This window comes from Copadichromis virginalis, linkage group LG17 (genome assembly GCF_057382275.1).
Source record: "Copadichromis virginalis isolate Kocher_CV1m ecotype Utaka linkage group LG17, C_Virginalis_male_GT1.1, whole genome shotgun sequence".
Lineage (NCBI taxonomy): Eukaryota > Metazoa > Chordata > Actinopteri > Cichliformes > Cichlidae > Copadichromis > Copadichromis virginalis.
This window is the reverse complement of record NC_140634.1, coordinates 38111504-38129051: the sequence shown is the minus strand read 5'-3', so window position 1 is coordinate 38129051 and position 17548 is coordinate 38111504. Positions and strand designations below refer to the sequence as shown.

At 41.0% G+C, this 17548-nt stretch overlaps 1 protein-coding gene across 1 annotated transcript; it reads right to left on the bottom strand.

Moving 5' to 3' along the window:
• Positions 1-534: 534 nt before the first annotated feature.
• On the bottom strand, positions 535-16726 carry LOC146689895 (protein mono-ADP-ribosyltransferase PARP12-like). The gene is made up of 12 exons (XM_085437579.1): positions 16383-16726; positions 15914-16049; positions 13694-14396; positions 13554-13604; positions 13340-13466; positions 10632-10797; positions 5973-6093; positions 5761-5857; positions 4977-5052; positions 4223-4353; positions 3151-3293; positions 535-2914 (listed from the first exon to the last, which is right to left on the bottom strand). Exons 1-12 carry the CDS (start codon positions 16658-16660, stop codon positions 2661-2663), a joined length of 2283 nt encoding a protein of 760 aa, XP_085293705.1. The 5' UTR covers positions 16661-16726; the 3' UTR covers positions 535-2660.
• Positions 16727-17548: the final 822 nt, after the last annotated feature.

Sequence of the window (17548 nt, the reverse complement as noted above, 5' to 3'; positions counted from 1 at the left end):
CGTGAACAGTCTCGATAACTCTTAAATAATTATTTATTTGAATGATTGCCAACATGCACACACACAAAAATCTGTTTTGATAGAACATTTCAGAAGAATAATAGCTTTAATAGTAGAACAGGTTTACAGTGAGCACATGTAAAGAATCTGGAGGCGCCATCGGCAAACTTTATGAAGCCTGAAACATCCTGTATGACTTTTTTGGGAGAGGGTGAGCCTTTGGAGGCATATCCTTGGAAGGTAACGCAGACTTCCACGTGTTAGTCAGCAGCTCTCATGACTGCTGTTTAAGGCATCAGGACCTCAAGCTATGCTCATGGAGTCTGTTCCTAACAGTTTCATCGGGAACATGCACATAAATATGCCATTCTGTAAGGCTTTGGCAGTGATCTTTCTATTACTTTCTGCATAAAGCAACAGATAGTGATCCTGCTGCTGGGTTGATGCCCTTCTATGGCCCTTTCAGGGTTTCCTCATGCACAGCCTGCCTGGCTGTAAGTACCCTCTCATACAGTGTCAAGAACAATTAAACTAGTAGCATGGGGTATTTGTATTTTGTTATATCTGTTTCTAATCATTATAAATATATAACAGCTAATCCAAGTACTACTGACCAAGCAGGCTATGACTGCAAAAGAGCTAAAGAGAAAGGAAATACACACAATGTAACATTTAAACCATCTTCAAACAGAAATTTATTTTTTTTATCAACTGTTTTCTGCATTTACAGTCAGACTATGAACTAGAAAGACTGGCAAATGGAACGAGGTGCACTGTGCACAACAGGGCGAAGTGAACGTTTAACAACCACCACAGCATCACCTTTGTGCTGCACTAGAGCAGCGGTCCCCAACCCCCGGGCCATGGACCGGTACTGGTACATGAGTCGCTGGGTACGGGGCCGCGAGAGTTGAGGCTCGGTTGTGAAATTTATGTTTTTCATGGTTTTTATCGTTAACTCTGTTTCCCTGGGTCTTGTGTGTCTTATTTTGAAATAAATATTTACGCGTTACCATAGCGACCAGAGAGCGTTAAGGGGCAGAGAGGAGGATGTTACTGTCAAGTGTTGTTGGCGCATTTCAGGAGGACGCTGCTAATAAAGTTACACAATTACACAGTGAAGTCACGTTTATTATTATATTTGTCTTGGTCGTATCATTTTATTCTCTTGTATTTATCCGCGACACCTTAAAAGCCGGTGCTCTGACAAACCATCCTACTTCCTAATTCCAGCACAAATTTAAGTAGGCATGACGGTTTGCCACTTAACTTTGCCCATCGGAGTATTCTTCTCGCTCATATTCACAAAGGTAGGACGGTTCGCCACTTAATTTCGTGTTGTGCGCATGTGTACAAACAACAGGTAGGATGGTTTGTCAGGTAGGATGGATTCCCGGAACACCGGTCCGTGAAAATATTGTCTGACATTAAACCGGTCCGTGGCGCAAAAAAGGTTGGGGACCGCTGGACTAGAAGGTCCATGTTTTTCGCTTTCCTTCTTCTCAAGCTTTTCCGAGCACAGTGAGTATCGCACACTGCTGCTGTTTGTTTCTATACGTGTTCCCAGACGTTGGTCCCTGCTTGCTGCTGACATTGCAAAGGTCATCTAAAACAGCAAAGCTATCATCAGGCACCAACACGCAGTCCGTCGTGTCTTGGACAAATCCTTACGAGAATCTGAGGCTCTAAACGCCTCCAACGTTATCCCTTTTTATTATTTGATATGTTTTAGGTACGACGCTTTCGCATGATAACCACTAAACGTGGATGACGTATAAAACTTCCCGAGATAATCACGAGGAAAGCACTCAGGCTTTTCTTCTGATATGGTTAGCACGCTGCAGCATATCTATATTACTCGCATAAACCTGTCCTATGGGCGGTTTTTGCTAAGCCTGTATGCTTTGTCGAATTCTTCATTCTGTATTTATGTTGAGTATAACTAAATTCCTTCGCGTATGTTGAATGTCACAACAACAACAAATGGAGACATCATCGCATTGTCAGGGTGATAAATATGAAAACTTAAAGACATGGCTTAAAATAGATGTTAATAACTGCAATGTTATTAAAAAACTTTTCTTTAGATTGGCCCACCATTAAGGAGATACATACAGATATATGCTAAGATCATTAGCGATACAAAATGTCATTATTACATTTTGTATAAAAGTTAGTGTCATTTCTATAAAAAACACCTCAGCAAATGGGATTGTGCCAGCCTGGTTTTATGTGCATCTTTTGCACATAAAAGATGCACATATGTCTTCATGTGCAACATGAAGACAGACTGACTGGAAATGTTTGTGATTTGTGGAAATTTGTCTTCTTTTAAAAATCACTTTGCATTTGGTCGAGTTGAAAAAGTTTGAGCATCGAAACAAACAAAAGAAAGTTGCTTATTCAGCATTTTCATCATTAAACCTAATTAAACCTAAAATAGCAACTGACTGGGAAGCTAGTTTTACCAAGTATTTCCCAGGACAATTCACACATTTTTACCAACATTGCTAAATGCTTAATGGTAAACATGTGGTTCTCATATCTCTTTTCTACTCTGAGTACTCAAAGTTACATTTGTCTCACTATCAGCACATGAAAGAAACTGTGCTGGGTTGGTAAGCTGATAGGGTAGCTGGTTTCTTTCACCAGTACACTGTCTAATTGTACTGTATCAGGTACTCGGGGTAGATCTGGTGCTTCTCAAACACCACAAATATGGTGGGGTCCATTACATCGTCTACACAGCTGTCATAGAGGTTTATGCCCCCTCCGTCTTTTGAAGGAGGTTGGCAATAATCGGAGGACCCTTTGGTGTAGTCTCCCACCAGCACCCGTGAGATGAACATGGCTCGGACGTCAGCGTCACCGGTGAAGTCGTGGGAGTATTTGGCATCGCGGGCAAAGTAACTGCCTGTGTTTAGACACCAAAAGGTACAATTGTGAAAAAATGTATTTGTGGGGAAGGAAACTGGTAAACATGCAGAGGTGATTACACGGTGAAAAATCAATGTTTTCCATAAGAATAACTCCACAGGACTCACGGTGTCACAAAGATGAGCGTGGCTGGAGTCTTTGCTTTTTAAATCTATGCTGAACATGTGCTGAATAACCAATAACTATTTCAGCACGAACATTTCTTCCACTCACCTTTGCCATAAGCCATTCCATGAGTTCTGCAGTCGAAGTTGTTGTGGCAGATGGTGTTTACAGATTTGGAGTCGATGCCATGAAAAAGCCTTAGTTCAGGCACATCTCTCCCTCGGTTTTTGGTCCTCATCTGATTCTTCTGCCTTGAAAAAGGAGACAGGGAACAAATTAAAGCAAGCTGTAAGAGTGTGAATCATGGTCTTGTGTCTTTGAGCCTGTGTTTTAAGTTTTTTTATGCTTTGAGTTTTCTGTGAGCTCATGATTTGTTCTTTTGGATGTTGAGACGCAGTTTATGTTCTAGCTCTGTATTCACTCCTTTCAATATATTATTGTTTCACATTGCTTCTGTGTTCGTCATTAGGTTATGTAATCTTTAGTCATCATCTTTTATGACCCTGTCCCGTCTCCCCAGTCAGTCACGTCTCCATGTTCCCGTCACTGTGTCAAGTTCACATGTCTTAGTCTGTGTCTTTGTGGTCTGAGTCTCCCTTTGTTCTCATGGTTGTGTTCTCCTCCACAGTATATTTTACTACATATAATATAGGTCACATTATATCTGGAAGAAAATAAGCCATGAAATTTTGGGAAGTCTTTGTAGATCTCCAAGGTAACACTGGGTAACGGTCTAGATCCAGGCAAGGATATAAAGAAAAAGTAGAGAAAAGGTCAGAAAGTGTGCATGCTAATAGTAGACATTGAATAAAAGATGGACCAAGCCTGTGGCTCTGAAAAGCAACACCACTGTGGGCAGCTTAAATCTCTATATTCAGGGGGCAGCAGGGGGCAAAAAACTGAAAAAGTGGTCAGTTTATTGAAATGCATGAAAAAAGATCTTCTTAGTACGTTTATGACTTCTTTAAATATTTTCCTATTGGGTTGATTTTCTCCATTAATAGTTTAAAGTCTACTTTAATACAACATGAGTTTCGTAAATGATGCTGTTACTTTATCAGACAGGGGTGGCTACTTGCACAGATACAATAACCTGGTTAGAATCTATCGTAGACACAAGCTGTCAGCCAAATTTAACAAGCGGCTGATGCATGGATATTAACTGGATGTCGGTACGTACAACTGAAAGGCCGCCCAAAGACTTTGGTTCTGAATTCTCTCAATGTTGATGATATCAAAGCCTCTCATGGTTTTACAGAAAAGAGCTTCAACCTCCTTAAATTCTCTTGAGCTGCTCTGGAGGGAGATTTGCTGTAAGAAAACAGAGAAACATAGAAAATGTTCAGTCACAATAACATTGAACAAAAACAAGCTGTAATCACAATTTTAAAACACCATCATCAAACACAGAAACAGAAAGAATTATTAACTTTTTTTTTTACTTTGGCTTCTAAACAACACTTTTTTTCAACACTTGCTGAAGGAAATATTTGGTTTTTTTGCTGAATACTTTATTATGTTCCATTTAGCTAACATAGCATCTTTGCTGGCTGAAGAAACAGATAATCAGGCTGTGCTGATGTAAAAAAACAAAACAATGAAATGAAAAAAGAAACAGCAGATATCTAGCAATACTGAAATCATTGACTGTCTTTTTTTTGAAAATTAAAAATACAAAATCTTATATCAGAATAAACTGAGGCATCGAGTTTTCAGCAGCCGTACTAAAGAAAGTTGACTCCTAAAATCTGCAAACATGTGAAAAACAACCTCAGCTATCTGGTACTAATTATCCCATTTTGTTAAAAATTACACTGCAAACAATAAGAAATAATAGATTACAATTACTCAATGATGTTTACATTTAGAAATGACTGTGAGCTAAACCAACAGAGGAAAATTATATTTTTTACATTTGTTGGTTTTCACAGTACCGAATATCCTGTTTCAGGGATCTGTGTCTTGTCCCAGTTGTCCGGTACTGGGCCAACATTTTGAACCACAGGCCTTCTGCAAACAGAAATGATAAGGAAAGCTTTCATTATTGTTCGTTTTAAAACCCCAAAACACATTTATAGTTATATCAGTACTGAAATTAATTAAAATTAAAATCGTCATTTTCCCCATTAAAAGCCGTAATAACAATAGTACGATTTTTTACTGGATTTTTAAAAAGATTATTATTATTATTATTATTGCAAATTCATCAATAAAACTACCAACAAAAACTTAACAATTCAGATTTATGTCTGAGGCTGCAATTTTTGGATTGCAATGATTTGTTTCACATTAGAGCACAGAGAACATGTGGAATGTTTAAACTGGAAAAACTGCACCATCATAACAAAAACGTTCATGTGTAGCATCCCCTTTTCTAACAACAGTCCACAAATGTCTGTGAACTGAGACCAGTTGCGAGAGAGAGATGCTCAACATTCCTATTTTTAATGCAGTGCCACTTGAGTGCTCAAAGATCTCATCAACTAGTGATTTTTGGCCTGAGATTGTTCCAAGTAAAGTCTTTGTAGATCTCCAAGGTAATACTGTGGTAAGGTCTAGATACAGGAAAAGGAAAGTATATAAAACCATATCTAGAGCTTTGATTGTCTCAATGAGAAGAGTAAACCGAACAAGAACATGAATTCTCCTCCCCAATTAGAATGAACTTCTCAGATATAAGAACACCGCAGAGAATAAGCTGCTCTTGGGATGACGTACCTGACTTTCTTTGTTCGGACGTCTACAGCAGAGACAAACCGTGGCCGTCTGCACACGAGCGTCTTCGTGCCATTAAGGTTGTTTGTCTGCATCATGTCTGACGGGTAAGAAAAAAAACATAAATAAAAGTTTAAACTTGTGCAATGATTATGACACCACTTTTAAAACACAGAAATCAGCGATCAGATACAGTTTCCATATTCTTTGTTTACCATCGAAACTGAGTGAATACGAGTGTGAACCAGCAGTAAACTCCACAACGTCTTTATTATTGCCCAGGAACAACTTCTCCAGCTTTGTGCTGTTGATGTCTGCTGCTTCATGTCCACCAATCTGCAAAGTAAGAAAGGCGAGCAGGGGCCCGTTCTTCGTACGTCGCTTACTACATCCAAGATCAAATGACACATCCAAGATCAAATCATCGCGCTAACCGTGAGCTCGCTAATCCGGTTCCCCGAACACACCTGCTGTTGACGATTACTACAGCTGGACGCAGGAATGTGACATCACTGGGTGTCGTAAAAGGGGCTACGCATCGATAGTAGAAACATTGATCGGCAACCCGCTGATTGGTCGGCGAAAATGTCGAAGGGGCGTGCTCGGTATTTTCCGGCAGCAGAGCAAGAACTCATGAGTGAGGGATTTCAGGAGTTTCAGAGTTTAATTAAAACGCAAGAGAACACTGCAAAGGCTGCAAAAGCAAGGAGAGAGGGCTGGCAGAAAGTTGCTGACAAATCAAACTCGTAGGTAATTTAATAATAATAATAATAATGGATTGGATTTATATAGCGCTTTCCAAGGCACCCAAAGCGCTTTACGATACCACTATTCATTCACTCCCACATTCACACACTGGTGGAGGCAGCTACGGTTGTAGCCAGGCTGCCATATCGCGCCATCGGCCCCTCTGGCCAACACCAGTAGGCGGTAGGGTAGATCTATCATATGACACTATATTGTCCAATATCATATGGCATTATATTATATTATAATATGTTATATTATATCCCCTTTCACATTAGAGCCACAACAGGACCCACAAGAACATGGGAACAAGTAAAAGTGGAATACAGGAGTATTCTACAGAATGGTAATATTTATCTCTTAGATTGCTTTGCGTCTCTTGGCAAGGTAATACTGGCCTGTAATACTCTGTTAGTTTGTTCATAACAGCAACCAAGAAAAGGGCAGAGGAAAAAAAGACAGGTGGTGGTCCTGCACCCCCTCGTCAACAAGTTGGTTAAGTAAATAATACCCTCACGGGAATATCGATATCTCTCTATGAGCACACTGTCGCGCTGAGCTAAAGGATCCTGTCTATCCCGCAATATACGCTGAATTCTGAGGACTCTCCTTATCAATCTTGCACCTTCCGCAATGGGTTGGTCGCGTATACGGACAGGACATGGCTGCGACAGGCTTCCCAAATCCACCTTCGCTTTTATAGCCGTGGTCTCTCATCTTGATTACACGAAGTAATTTACAATTACTACTCTGAAATATGAATTACATCTGTAATAATCACATACATGTAATAGAATGTTAATAGTACATTTCCCTTTTTTAGGAAATGACCTGTATGTATCTGTGTGACATCAATAAAAGGATCAAGTGCTGCATTATCTTTAGTTACATTGATAATATTTATTTATGGTGAAACAGTGGAAAAATATCGCTGTTGCTTTCGTATAAATGAAGCGGACATACCTGCGTGGCCGCGATCTAATCCTGTTTACATAAAGTAAACCTGCTCCCGAGCAGGTTTACGCTTACGGCTCTGTTGCTATGACAGCAAGTCCCGGATGAGCTTCGGGGAACCGACTGATCCAGGATCACGCGAAATCGTCAACAATCTAATCCGGCTAACCTACTTAGCGAGGTACGAAGAACGGGCCCCAGGTCTTTAAACGCATAACAAACAGGAATTGCCATATGAACAATAAATCGTTGGGAAGCAAAAGAATATTGTCTAAAGAGCTTGTAATATTATAAAGGTCTCAAGGTAGAAATTCCCAAGTTAGCATAGCCACAATTATGAAAACAGTAACATTTGGTTTGGCAGAGTCGTCATGCTGGACGTCCTTCCTCACCGAGCTCATTTATGTGGCGCTCATGTGGCATGGCTTTGAACTTTTGAACCCCTGACACCAGATTTGTGTTTTGGTATCAAACTAGGGATCTTTTGCATGTTAGGTATATGTGTTAACGACCACAGCTGGAGCCTTAAGATTTTTGAAATTTGATCTTAGGTTGCAGACATTTTATATGAAAATGGAAGAAAAGCAAAGCATGGTGCATTCATTTGGTTGGTAGCATGTAATTCTTCCTCTTTCCTATAAATCAAAGGTAAGTGACTGCTTATTTTAGTATTAAAAATCTCAACAATTCAGAATATGAGATGAGATATGAGAGGAATACATTTGGTAGGTAAAAGAAAAAGATTAGGAGATGAGCTGTAAATAAGAGAATAGAGCAAGTAAAACATTAACCATGAAACAAATAAATCAGGATATAAAGAAGGCCAAAATAAAAAAAACTAAAAAAGCACGCTGGGCCACAGCCAGTGTAACTCAAACTGCTGAGAAATATCATGATCTTAATTTAGTTTAAGAGTAAATCTCTGCCAGCTTCACTTCTTTCTCCTTTGTGTGCATCATTTATTGCAGTTTACATGTAGTATTAACTGCAGCAGTAGGTGCCATTGATAATGTGACTGAGACAGATGTACAGTGGCACAGATCAGCTCCACCTGCTCTTCATGCCTAGGCACGCCGGATATAAAACTCTGACCTGCTGCAGCTATTTTTCCATGTTTGTTCACTGTTTCACAAACATATCAGTCAGGAACTACTTCACCCGTACACCCCTCCTAAGACGTGGAGTTACTCATGGCAAAGACTTTAACCTTTGGTTTGTTAAACGATGTTTAACAAACAGACTACTGTAATTCATTATTATCAGGATGTCCAAAAAACTCGCTGAAAAGCCTTCAGTTAATCCAAAATGCTACAGCAAGAGTCCTGACAGGGACTAGAAAGAGAGAGCAGATTTCTCCTGTTTTGGCTTCCCTTCATTGGCTTCCTGTTAAATCCAGAATTGAATTCAAAATCCTGCTCCTCACATACAAGGTCTTAAATAATCAGGCCCCATCTTATCTTAATGACCTTGTAGTACCATATCACCCTATTAGAGCAGTTCGCTCTCGCTCTGCAGGCCTACTTGTTGTTCCTAGAGTATTTAAAAGTAGAATGGGAGGCAGAGCCTTCAGTTTTCAGGCCCCTCTTCTGTGGAACCAGCTTCCAGTTTGGATTCAGGAGACAGACACTATCTCTACTTTCAAGATTAGGCTTCAAACTTTCCTTTTTGCTAAAGCATATAGTTAGGGCTGGACCAGGTGACCCTGAATCTTCCCTTAGTTATGCTGCAATAGACGTAGGCTGCCGGGGGATTCCCATGATGCATTGAGTTTTTCCTTTCCAGTCACCTTTCTCACTCACTATGTATTAACAGACCTCTCTGCATTGAATCATATCTGTTATTAACCTCTGTCTCTCTTCCACAGCATGTCTTTATCCTGTCTTCCTTCTCTCACCCCAACCGGTCGCAGCAGATGGCCCCGCCCCTCCCTGAGCCTGGTTCTTCCGGAGGTTTCTTCCTGTTAAAAGGGAGTTTTTCCTTCCCACTGTCGCCAAAGTGCTTGGTCATAGGGGGTCATATGATTGTTGGGTTTTTCTCTGTATCTATGAAGCGCCTTGAGGCGACTTTTTGTGTGATTTGGACTATATAAATAAAATTGAATTGAATTAAAAAGATCAGAAAGTGTAAGCTCTGAATGGCTGCAACGTCAAACTTAAATGGTAGTGGAAAATTATTTACTTTAACCTTCTAAGACCTGAACTCTTCCACAGCAGCATTTTTATTTTCTCTTTGATATTTGGGCTGATTGGGTCCTGATAAATGTAAAAACAAAGAATTACCAGATTTTTTTGTTTTTACCTAATTTTTGTTTCTAAGAAAAATAAGAGCCACATATGAGGATATTCATTTAAAATTTCGATAGAACAGAAGCAGTATAATGTCCTCGTAAGTGGATCTCAGGCCCTTGTAGAGCAAAATTGAGTATTTTGATCTAACTAACCCAAAATGTGATGTCCACATATGTGGACGCCAGGTCCTAGGAGGTTAATACAGTTTCCATAAAACAACAGAGCTATACTAAAATTTAAGTGAGTAATGATGTTTATACTACAAGATGATGTCAGTCTGTTTTGTTGTCATTGTGATGTTGTGCATCGTATTGACAAAATAAAGTGTGTTATACCGCTCTACCATCACACAAAAAGTTGAAGCTGTGGACACTGGGCTGCTAGCAAACAGACGAACAAACAGAACCCATCACTTACTCGCTCCCTTCAGCAGAGAATGAAAAACAGCAAATGCTCTTACGTAATAAATGTGACAGTATGAGCTTTTGGATTTAGCAACAAACTCTTGCTGATATGTTAAATGTGTCAGAGTTTTTTATTTGCATGTCCACAAAACTAGCATGCATTTGGAGTCTTGTTTAAAGTTTCTTGACAAAATTAATGTAGCTCTGTTCTCCAAATGTGGTCGTGTTCAGTTTTAAAAAGTAAAACAAAAACACAACAACGGTGAAAATGAGGCTTTGAAATGCAATCGACAAACTAATGGGTGACGCAAAGACGACTGTCTTCACTGTTTATCAAAGAGTGCAAACAACCTTTTTAGTAAACAGTCAGTTACACATTTTATATGTTTGTACAGCGGTCTGTTAGAGTTATGTCCTAATATTGTCTTTTTCTTAACAACATAAAAATTTAAAATACGATAACAATAATGTCGTTACTCACAGCAGATGCAAACATGTTCCACCTCCCAAACTCATCCTGCCAGTACCAAAGCCACTCGGTGGTGTGGATGAAGGTCGGCTCAGTCACCGAGTTTTCTGTCGAGAGCCGACGTACCTGCTTCAGTCCGCAGGTCATCGTGTCAAAGTGCACGGCTGGGCTGGTGCTACTGCAGACACACAATTAAAACAAAATGAATCCACTGCTAGCTGTGTACTGCGTGTGTGTCATTTGAAAACACAGCATTAAGACATTTCTTGTAGTTGGTCATCAGGTTTGCACACATCAGCGAGGGATCTTAGACCACTCCTTTTTACAGAAACTCTTTAAACCCTTCAGGTTCTTGGGTTCCACTGAACAACTCAAAGCTTCAGCTCCCTCCACAGATTTTCTATAGGACAGGTCTGGAGACTGTCTGGGCCACTCCATGACCTTTGCTCTTCTTTAGCCACTTCTTTGTTGACTTGGTATGTTTTGGGTCACTGCCATGCTGGAAAATCTGTCCACTCAGTGGTCACGCTGCGGGAGGGAAGTTCTCTTCAAGATTGTACGGTGCATGGCCCTGTCCATTTAGGATGGGAATTGATAAGAATTTAGCGATTCCGATTAAATGATTGATATCAATTATCAATTCTTCATGGCTTTCACTGGCTCTGCTTTGAGTCGCCACCATCTCTAAGCAGCATAGCAAAGACATTACATTCATGGAAGTTAATTACATGCTGTGTGGTCAAATGTTTGTGCATGTTGGAGGGATTTCCCATCCTTCTTGTGTTTTGTGGTCATTACTGAAAAATGTAAAAATGTATTACACAAATTACACAAAACCCTTTTTTTTAAAATAATGCAGTACATACTGTAACTACTTGTTACATTACTCTTTACATTACCTAAAATACTAAAACACACTGTCATAATAACCAGTTAATAGTATAATAGTACAAACCTTAGGCTACAGTCCAGCACACCAACACAAATCATGACGACACAAGGACACACATATGATCCTAGTCATAGTATTTAGGTGTCAACAAAAAGCTGCCAACACAGAGCAAAGATGAAAACCAGCACAAAGAGCGATCGCCATGGTGATTCTACTTTAGAAACATGAACAGGTAGAAAGAGAGTCTGCAGCCTGACTGCTCATCAGTTTGTTACTTGTTGAAGTTCAGGCTCTGGCTGATGGGCTGCGGCTTTAACATTACTTTGGGTTCTTGGCTGGCTTAGTATTAGCATGCTCTCTGTGCAAAGAGCCAAAGTTGTGTTACCACCATAGTGCAGCTGTTTCTGTCCTAGATGCAGTTTCCACTTTACCATCACACTCTTGTCTGTTTTTTTGTGCAATAAGAATAAAAGGACAGTCCATATCCAGGCTATAGACTGTGCCACTATTTTACTCCTCCAACAAACTGAAATCAGCTGATTTGGACAACAGGGAACTGGTTCTCTACAAGAACTGGATCCTGATTCTCAAACCTACTGTCCATTAGAACCTCATTCTGGGGAACTCATTCTGAACGCTTAGCAGAAAACAGCGCTTGACTGTGGTAAAAGTGTTCTTTAGCTCATATTCAGCATTTCTCTTCTGCCAAACATGGTGGCCAAAGAGATCGACTGACTGACCACAACACTTTCTCCCAAGCCTTCTCTCAATCATGAAGATGTTCACTTGAGCAGGTGGACCTTAAGGTTGCAGCAAGATTTCTATCTATTCTGCTTTAAACGCAGTTGAGATCAGGAGTAATGATAATGGTAATTTGTTGGAAATTCATGTCAACTCAATGTGCTTAACACTGAACATAAAAACATAAAAACCTGGTCACCAAACCGCAACCACCACACTCCACACAGCTTCCCGTGACACTGGGGGAGACAGAGTTCTGTCTGCATGTCAGAGATCAAATCCTTATTTCACTCAGCGACATGCAGGTCAAAGAACTTTTCTGTGATATGTTGATATTCTATCTGCTTCCATCAAAATAAGTAACTAACATAAAACTACCATAAAATTCTGTTCATTTCACTTTAAGTGAGCAAACTTACAAATTCAGCAAAGAATCAAATATTTTATTTTAATATTTATCCAAAGCGTTGCGCCTGAAACCGCCGTATTGTAGCGTCCCTCCAACAGGAGACAGAGACGGTCAGGATTCCGTGTACCAGCTGTTCATTAGGAACAGTAACACAGTCGGCTGTGGGCTGTAGACAACGCCAAAACAAAGAGAGCGCTCCCTGAAGAACAAAAACAATCCCTCTGTCTCCTCTTGAACTTGTGCTACATTCCCCCCCCCCCCCCCCCCCACACACACACACACACACACACACACGCTCCATAACTCCCACCCCCATACATACACTCTCAGCCAACCACAAGCATGTTCTCCTACAGACTCTCTGTCACAGGTGTTTGATATGATCAACAGGCTTAACAGCCTCTAGATTATTACACCTTCAAGGACACTCAGTAAATCACATCATTGCACGTGTGGAGCAAGTCCATCATAGCTGTGTGACAAATCTGAACACAATAACGCTGATGACACAACGATCAGATTAACTTGCAATCCAGTTTGTTACATACTAACATCACAGAGAGCCAGCGCTTCCTAAAACCAAAGCTTTCTGAAGCATTTTACCTTCAAAAAATCTGGAAACGCCCAAACCTTTTATCTAAAATTGAGATGTCTGAGTTGCAGAATAAATGTAAGTACCTGTATGAGTTACTGGGGTCACAGTAGTCTCTCTCAATTGTCTCATTATCGGGCAAATCAGTCCACTGGTGTCCCTCTTGGACCTGCCATCGGTACGGCATCTTGTCATGAGCTTTAAAACATCGATCTAAGAAGAAAGAAGAAAGACAGCTGGTCAAAGTCAAGAAAGAACTACATTAAAACCTAAAACACTTACTAACCATGACTTTCTCACCTTGATGTTTGCAGTGACCTTTGATAAAGTACATGCAGATCCCTGTTTTATCTGAAAGAAACAGGAGATATTTCACAGGCTTCATTCAGACAGCAGTTTTAGTTCATCTCCCCACAGAAGTGTTTTCAGCTGTTGTTTACCTCTGACAGGGCTCTGTCTATTGTTCTGCCATCCGCCGCCTCTAGCAGCTACATCACTGACAGCAGCACGAATGTCACTTAAGGAACGAGCATTTTGAAAAAGCCGATGGTTGCCCCTGTTGCCGCCTCTCCCTCTAAAAGGCACAGCAGCTTTTTTTGGACGCCATGTCCGGTTTTGGCTTACATCATTTTCGCTGCTCGCATCGTTGTCGCTAGTGGCAGCAGAGATGTCACTAGTGGGAGAGTTTTCATCGTCGCTTTCATTCAGTCCATCGCTGGAGTACAGGTCAAAGGCGTCAATGTTTGCAGCAATGTCACTAAGTGAACAGGCCTGATCCTGCACCGGGCGGCTGCTGTGGCTTCCTCTGTTCCCCCTAAAGCCACTGTTGCCCCAAGTATCTCTCCAACCTCTGCTGAGCTGATGGCCACCTCTGCCTCTCTGACTTTGTTGACCATGGTCACTGACTCGAGCCACCTTCAAAGCTTGTTTATTTGCATAAGTAGCCTTCAAGGATTGAAAGAGTGTGTCAGGTACGCCTCTAGCTTGCAAAGCTCTGAATGGCTGTGGAGCATTAAAATCGTGGTTCTTCCAGCAGCTGCATTCACGGCTGATGTAGTTCTCACAGATGTGGAGCCTCTTGCAACCATCACCATCCTGACACCTGCCAAACAGTCCAACACCGTTGTTGTAGTCGTGGCATATCTGGAGATATGGAGAGAGGAAAAGATGAAAAGTGAAGGTTATAATCACAGACTGTAAATCAAACCTGGATTATAATCATATATTCTACATAAACGATAGATAGAACTGTCTGACATTCCTGTTTGATTTGTTGTTGTTTGTTTTGTTTTGACTTTAAAAAGGCACTGTACATGTAAGCTGTATAAATAAGTAAGACAGGAAAGACTGAGAGCATAAGCTTGATTTGAATCAGTTTAGGTCATTTTGTCATAAACTTCTAAAAAACAGGTAAATTCAAGGAGAGATGCAACCATTTGAATCTCCCCCTGCTGGGCATTAAACAAAATGCAGGCATTTAAAGAACTTTCATTTAACACAGTGGTTCCCAAACTTTTTTTTTGCTAGCCCCTCCCCTTCGTCTTACAAGAAAACGAAATTCGTCACGCAACGTCAAACGTATGTGCCTTTTGTCACGTCACGCCGTGCGCCACGTTAATGGCTGTATCCCAATTCAGTGTCTGCAGCCTTAAAGTACGCAGCCTCAACGATCCTCAAGGGCCGCGTACTCAAAGACCGCTAAGGCCGGAAGTGCGAGGCTTGTGAAATGGGACGGTCTAGCCTCCGTTGCGCTGCCCAGGTTGCCTAGCAACCATGATACTAACAGCTGGAAACGTGTCATACAGCTTTGTTTGACAGAGATGAAGGAGAAAATCTTTTGTTCATTTGTTTGTTTGTTTCTACATGAGCTTTGATCATTCTCTGTGAGATTAAGCTCAGCTATTGAACGGCGTATATTTTAAAGTAAAGGCTTTAAAACCAAGTTAGCACAAACGTCACTAATGTCACATAACTTTGCCGACATGTGACCAACAGTAATGTTTTAATGTTCTTCGTTATTAAACATTTGCACATAAATAAGTGACATAATATTCATTACTTACTTAAAGTTTACTCTTCAGGCGCCCTTCACCCACCATTTTTTTTTTTTTTGCAAAATTATCCACACCCACCGCCGCGCTATGCATTCTGGGATAATTGGGCCACGAAGTCTACACCGCCACAGCCTTAAAATTCAGGGAAATGAAGGACGCATTTCAGGGCCGCATTTCGAGCAGCCTTTGAATTGGGACAGCCTTCGTCGCATCGCGGTGACGTAATCGGCCTTGAAATGCGGCCTTTAAGGCTGCAGACCCTGAATTGGGATACAGCCATCGTTTACATTAGATCAATCTCTACAATGGCGGATAGAGACAAAATACTGTTAATATGACTATCTGCAGTTTTTACACGCTTACATTTACACACACAGTTGCTGTCCCTCCGTTTAGAAAGGCAGAGACGTCAATGGTGTAATTATTTTACATTTTTTCTCAATAGCTATATTTTTCAAAAAAACCCCCCATTTTTAAAGAAAAACACTTTCAATTCATTTAAAAACAAAAGTAACATGTTAGTGGAAACAGCGGGTGTGGCATTGTGTCGTAGGAATGCAAACTAGACTGACTCGTCCGGTTCATGCTGTGTGTTGTTAGACTTACATCAGGAAGAACTGTGTGGTCACTCTGCAGCAGCAGGGTGCACAGCTCCTCTCGGCTCAGGCTCTCCAGCTCATGCTCCCTCAGAAGTCTTTGGTTATGCTCAGACGTCAGCTCATGGGAGAAGCTGCAGCCCCTCCTGTTGTAACAGAATCCACAGAGCTGAGTCATGACGGTAAGTACTCAGTAAAAGAAAAGAAAAAACCCCAAAACAATAATGACAACAACAAAAAAGCTGTCATGTACGTCATGGGTTATCTTTCTGGTAGAAAGTCCGTTTGCAAGTCAAAAGACGACGCGATAACTCATGGACAGAATTATATGAAAGTCAAGTTCAGCGTTTTGGGAAAAATGTTTTAGCAGGATTCGCCCAATAATAGGTTTGATGTACAGCTGGGTAGAGCCAGCATCCGTTTAACTTCGAAGACTCAGACAATAAGCTGTTTATTTACTTTAAGTCCAGCATGTTTACCTGAGCTGAGTGAACTGACAGAATCCGCTGAAGAGGAAGTTTTTACACAGGTGCAGACCCCTGCACGTCCCCGGGCAGTCTTTGGCTCTGCAAAGTCTCAGGCGGGTCCTGGCCACCACCTTCGGCTGTCCGTTTGGACAACACCGAGCAAATTTCTCTCGGTTAGAAATGATCTCCGACACCTTCGTGGGATCTCCGGAAAACAGATTATACACTAAATCCTCCGTGTTGACTGCTCCTTGGCCGGCGCAGATCATTCTCAGTATTTCCGTCTCCATCGTGTCCGAGCTCTGCCTGCGTTAACTTCCACCTGTGAGACCAAACCGCAGCTTGACGACAGCGGCCGCTGGTTTCATGGGAGGAGGAAATCTTCGGTATCATTTCTGACGATTGGAAAGCGAAACTGAACTATTTTTTTTTATCTTGGACTGATGCTGTAATGCTGCTGATGTCCACTTGGGGGCGTCACCGCGCTGTATGACCTCCATAGACCTCGACTGAAAATGAAAAGAAGGGCTTACTTTTGCTTCACAGCTGAAACATGTCCAGTAATGAAAACACATGGCGTCACAATGCGTCTATGGCTCTGTGGATGTGTCGTTGCGCAACAGCCCATCTCCTGTATACTACTGCACAGACTGTGCTGGGCTATAGAGCAAACTCTTATGACAGCTCGTATGGATGGGCCATTGCGAAGGAACTGGATTAACTGTATTTTTAATTAATTACTTAATTAATTAAGTTACTAATTACTTCTCCAAAAAAGAAATCACTTTACTTTACTGATTACTAATTTTCAAAAGTAATTAGTTACTTTATTACTTAGTTACTTTTAAAAAACATATGCAACCTGAATACATTATAAAGTACTATTGCTTTATAACGTATTCAGGTATCAGCCCAAGTCTATTTTTTCTGCATAATCCATCACTTAAAATTGAATCAAATGAAAAAGTATCTTTTAAAACTTAGTATTAGTTTTAATCATGCAGAGTGTACAGCGGATGACAATGTTTTTACAGAATCAAAGTAATGTGAGTACTTCCAACGCTGCATGGTCGCACTCTCTCCCGAGCTCCATAGTATCCGTTGATCTACACACGTCTGCTGCTGCCACAGACGTCGCGCGCTCGTATGTCACTCTCACAAATAAAATCACGGTTCAG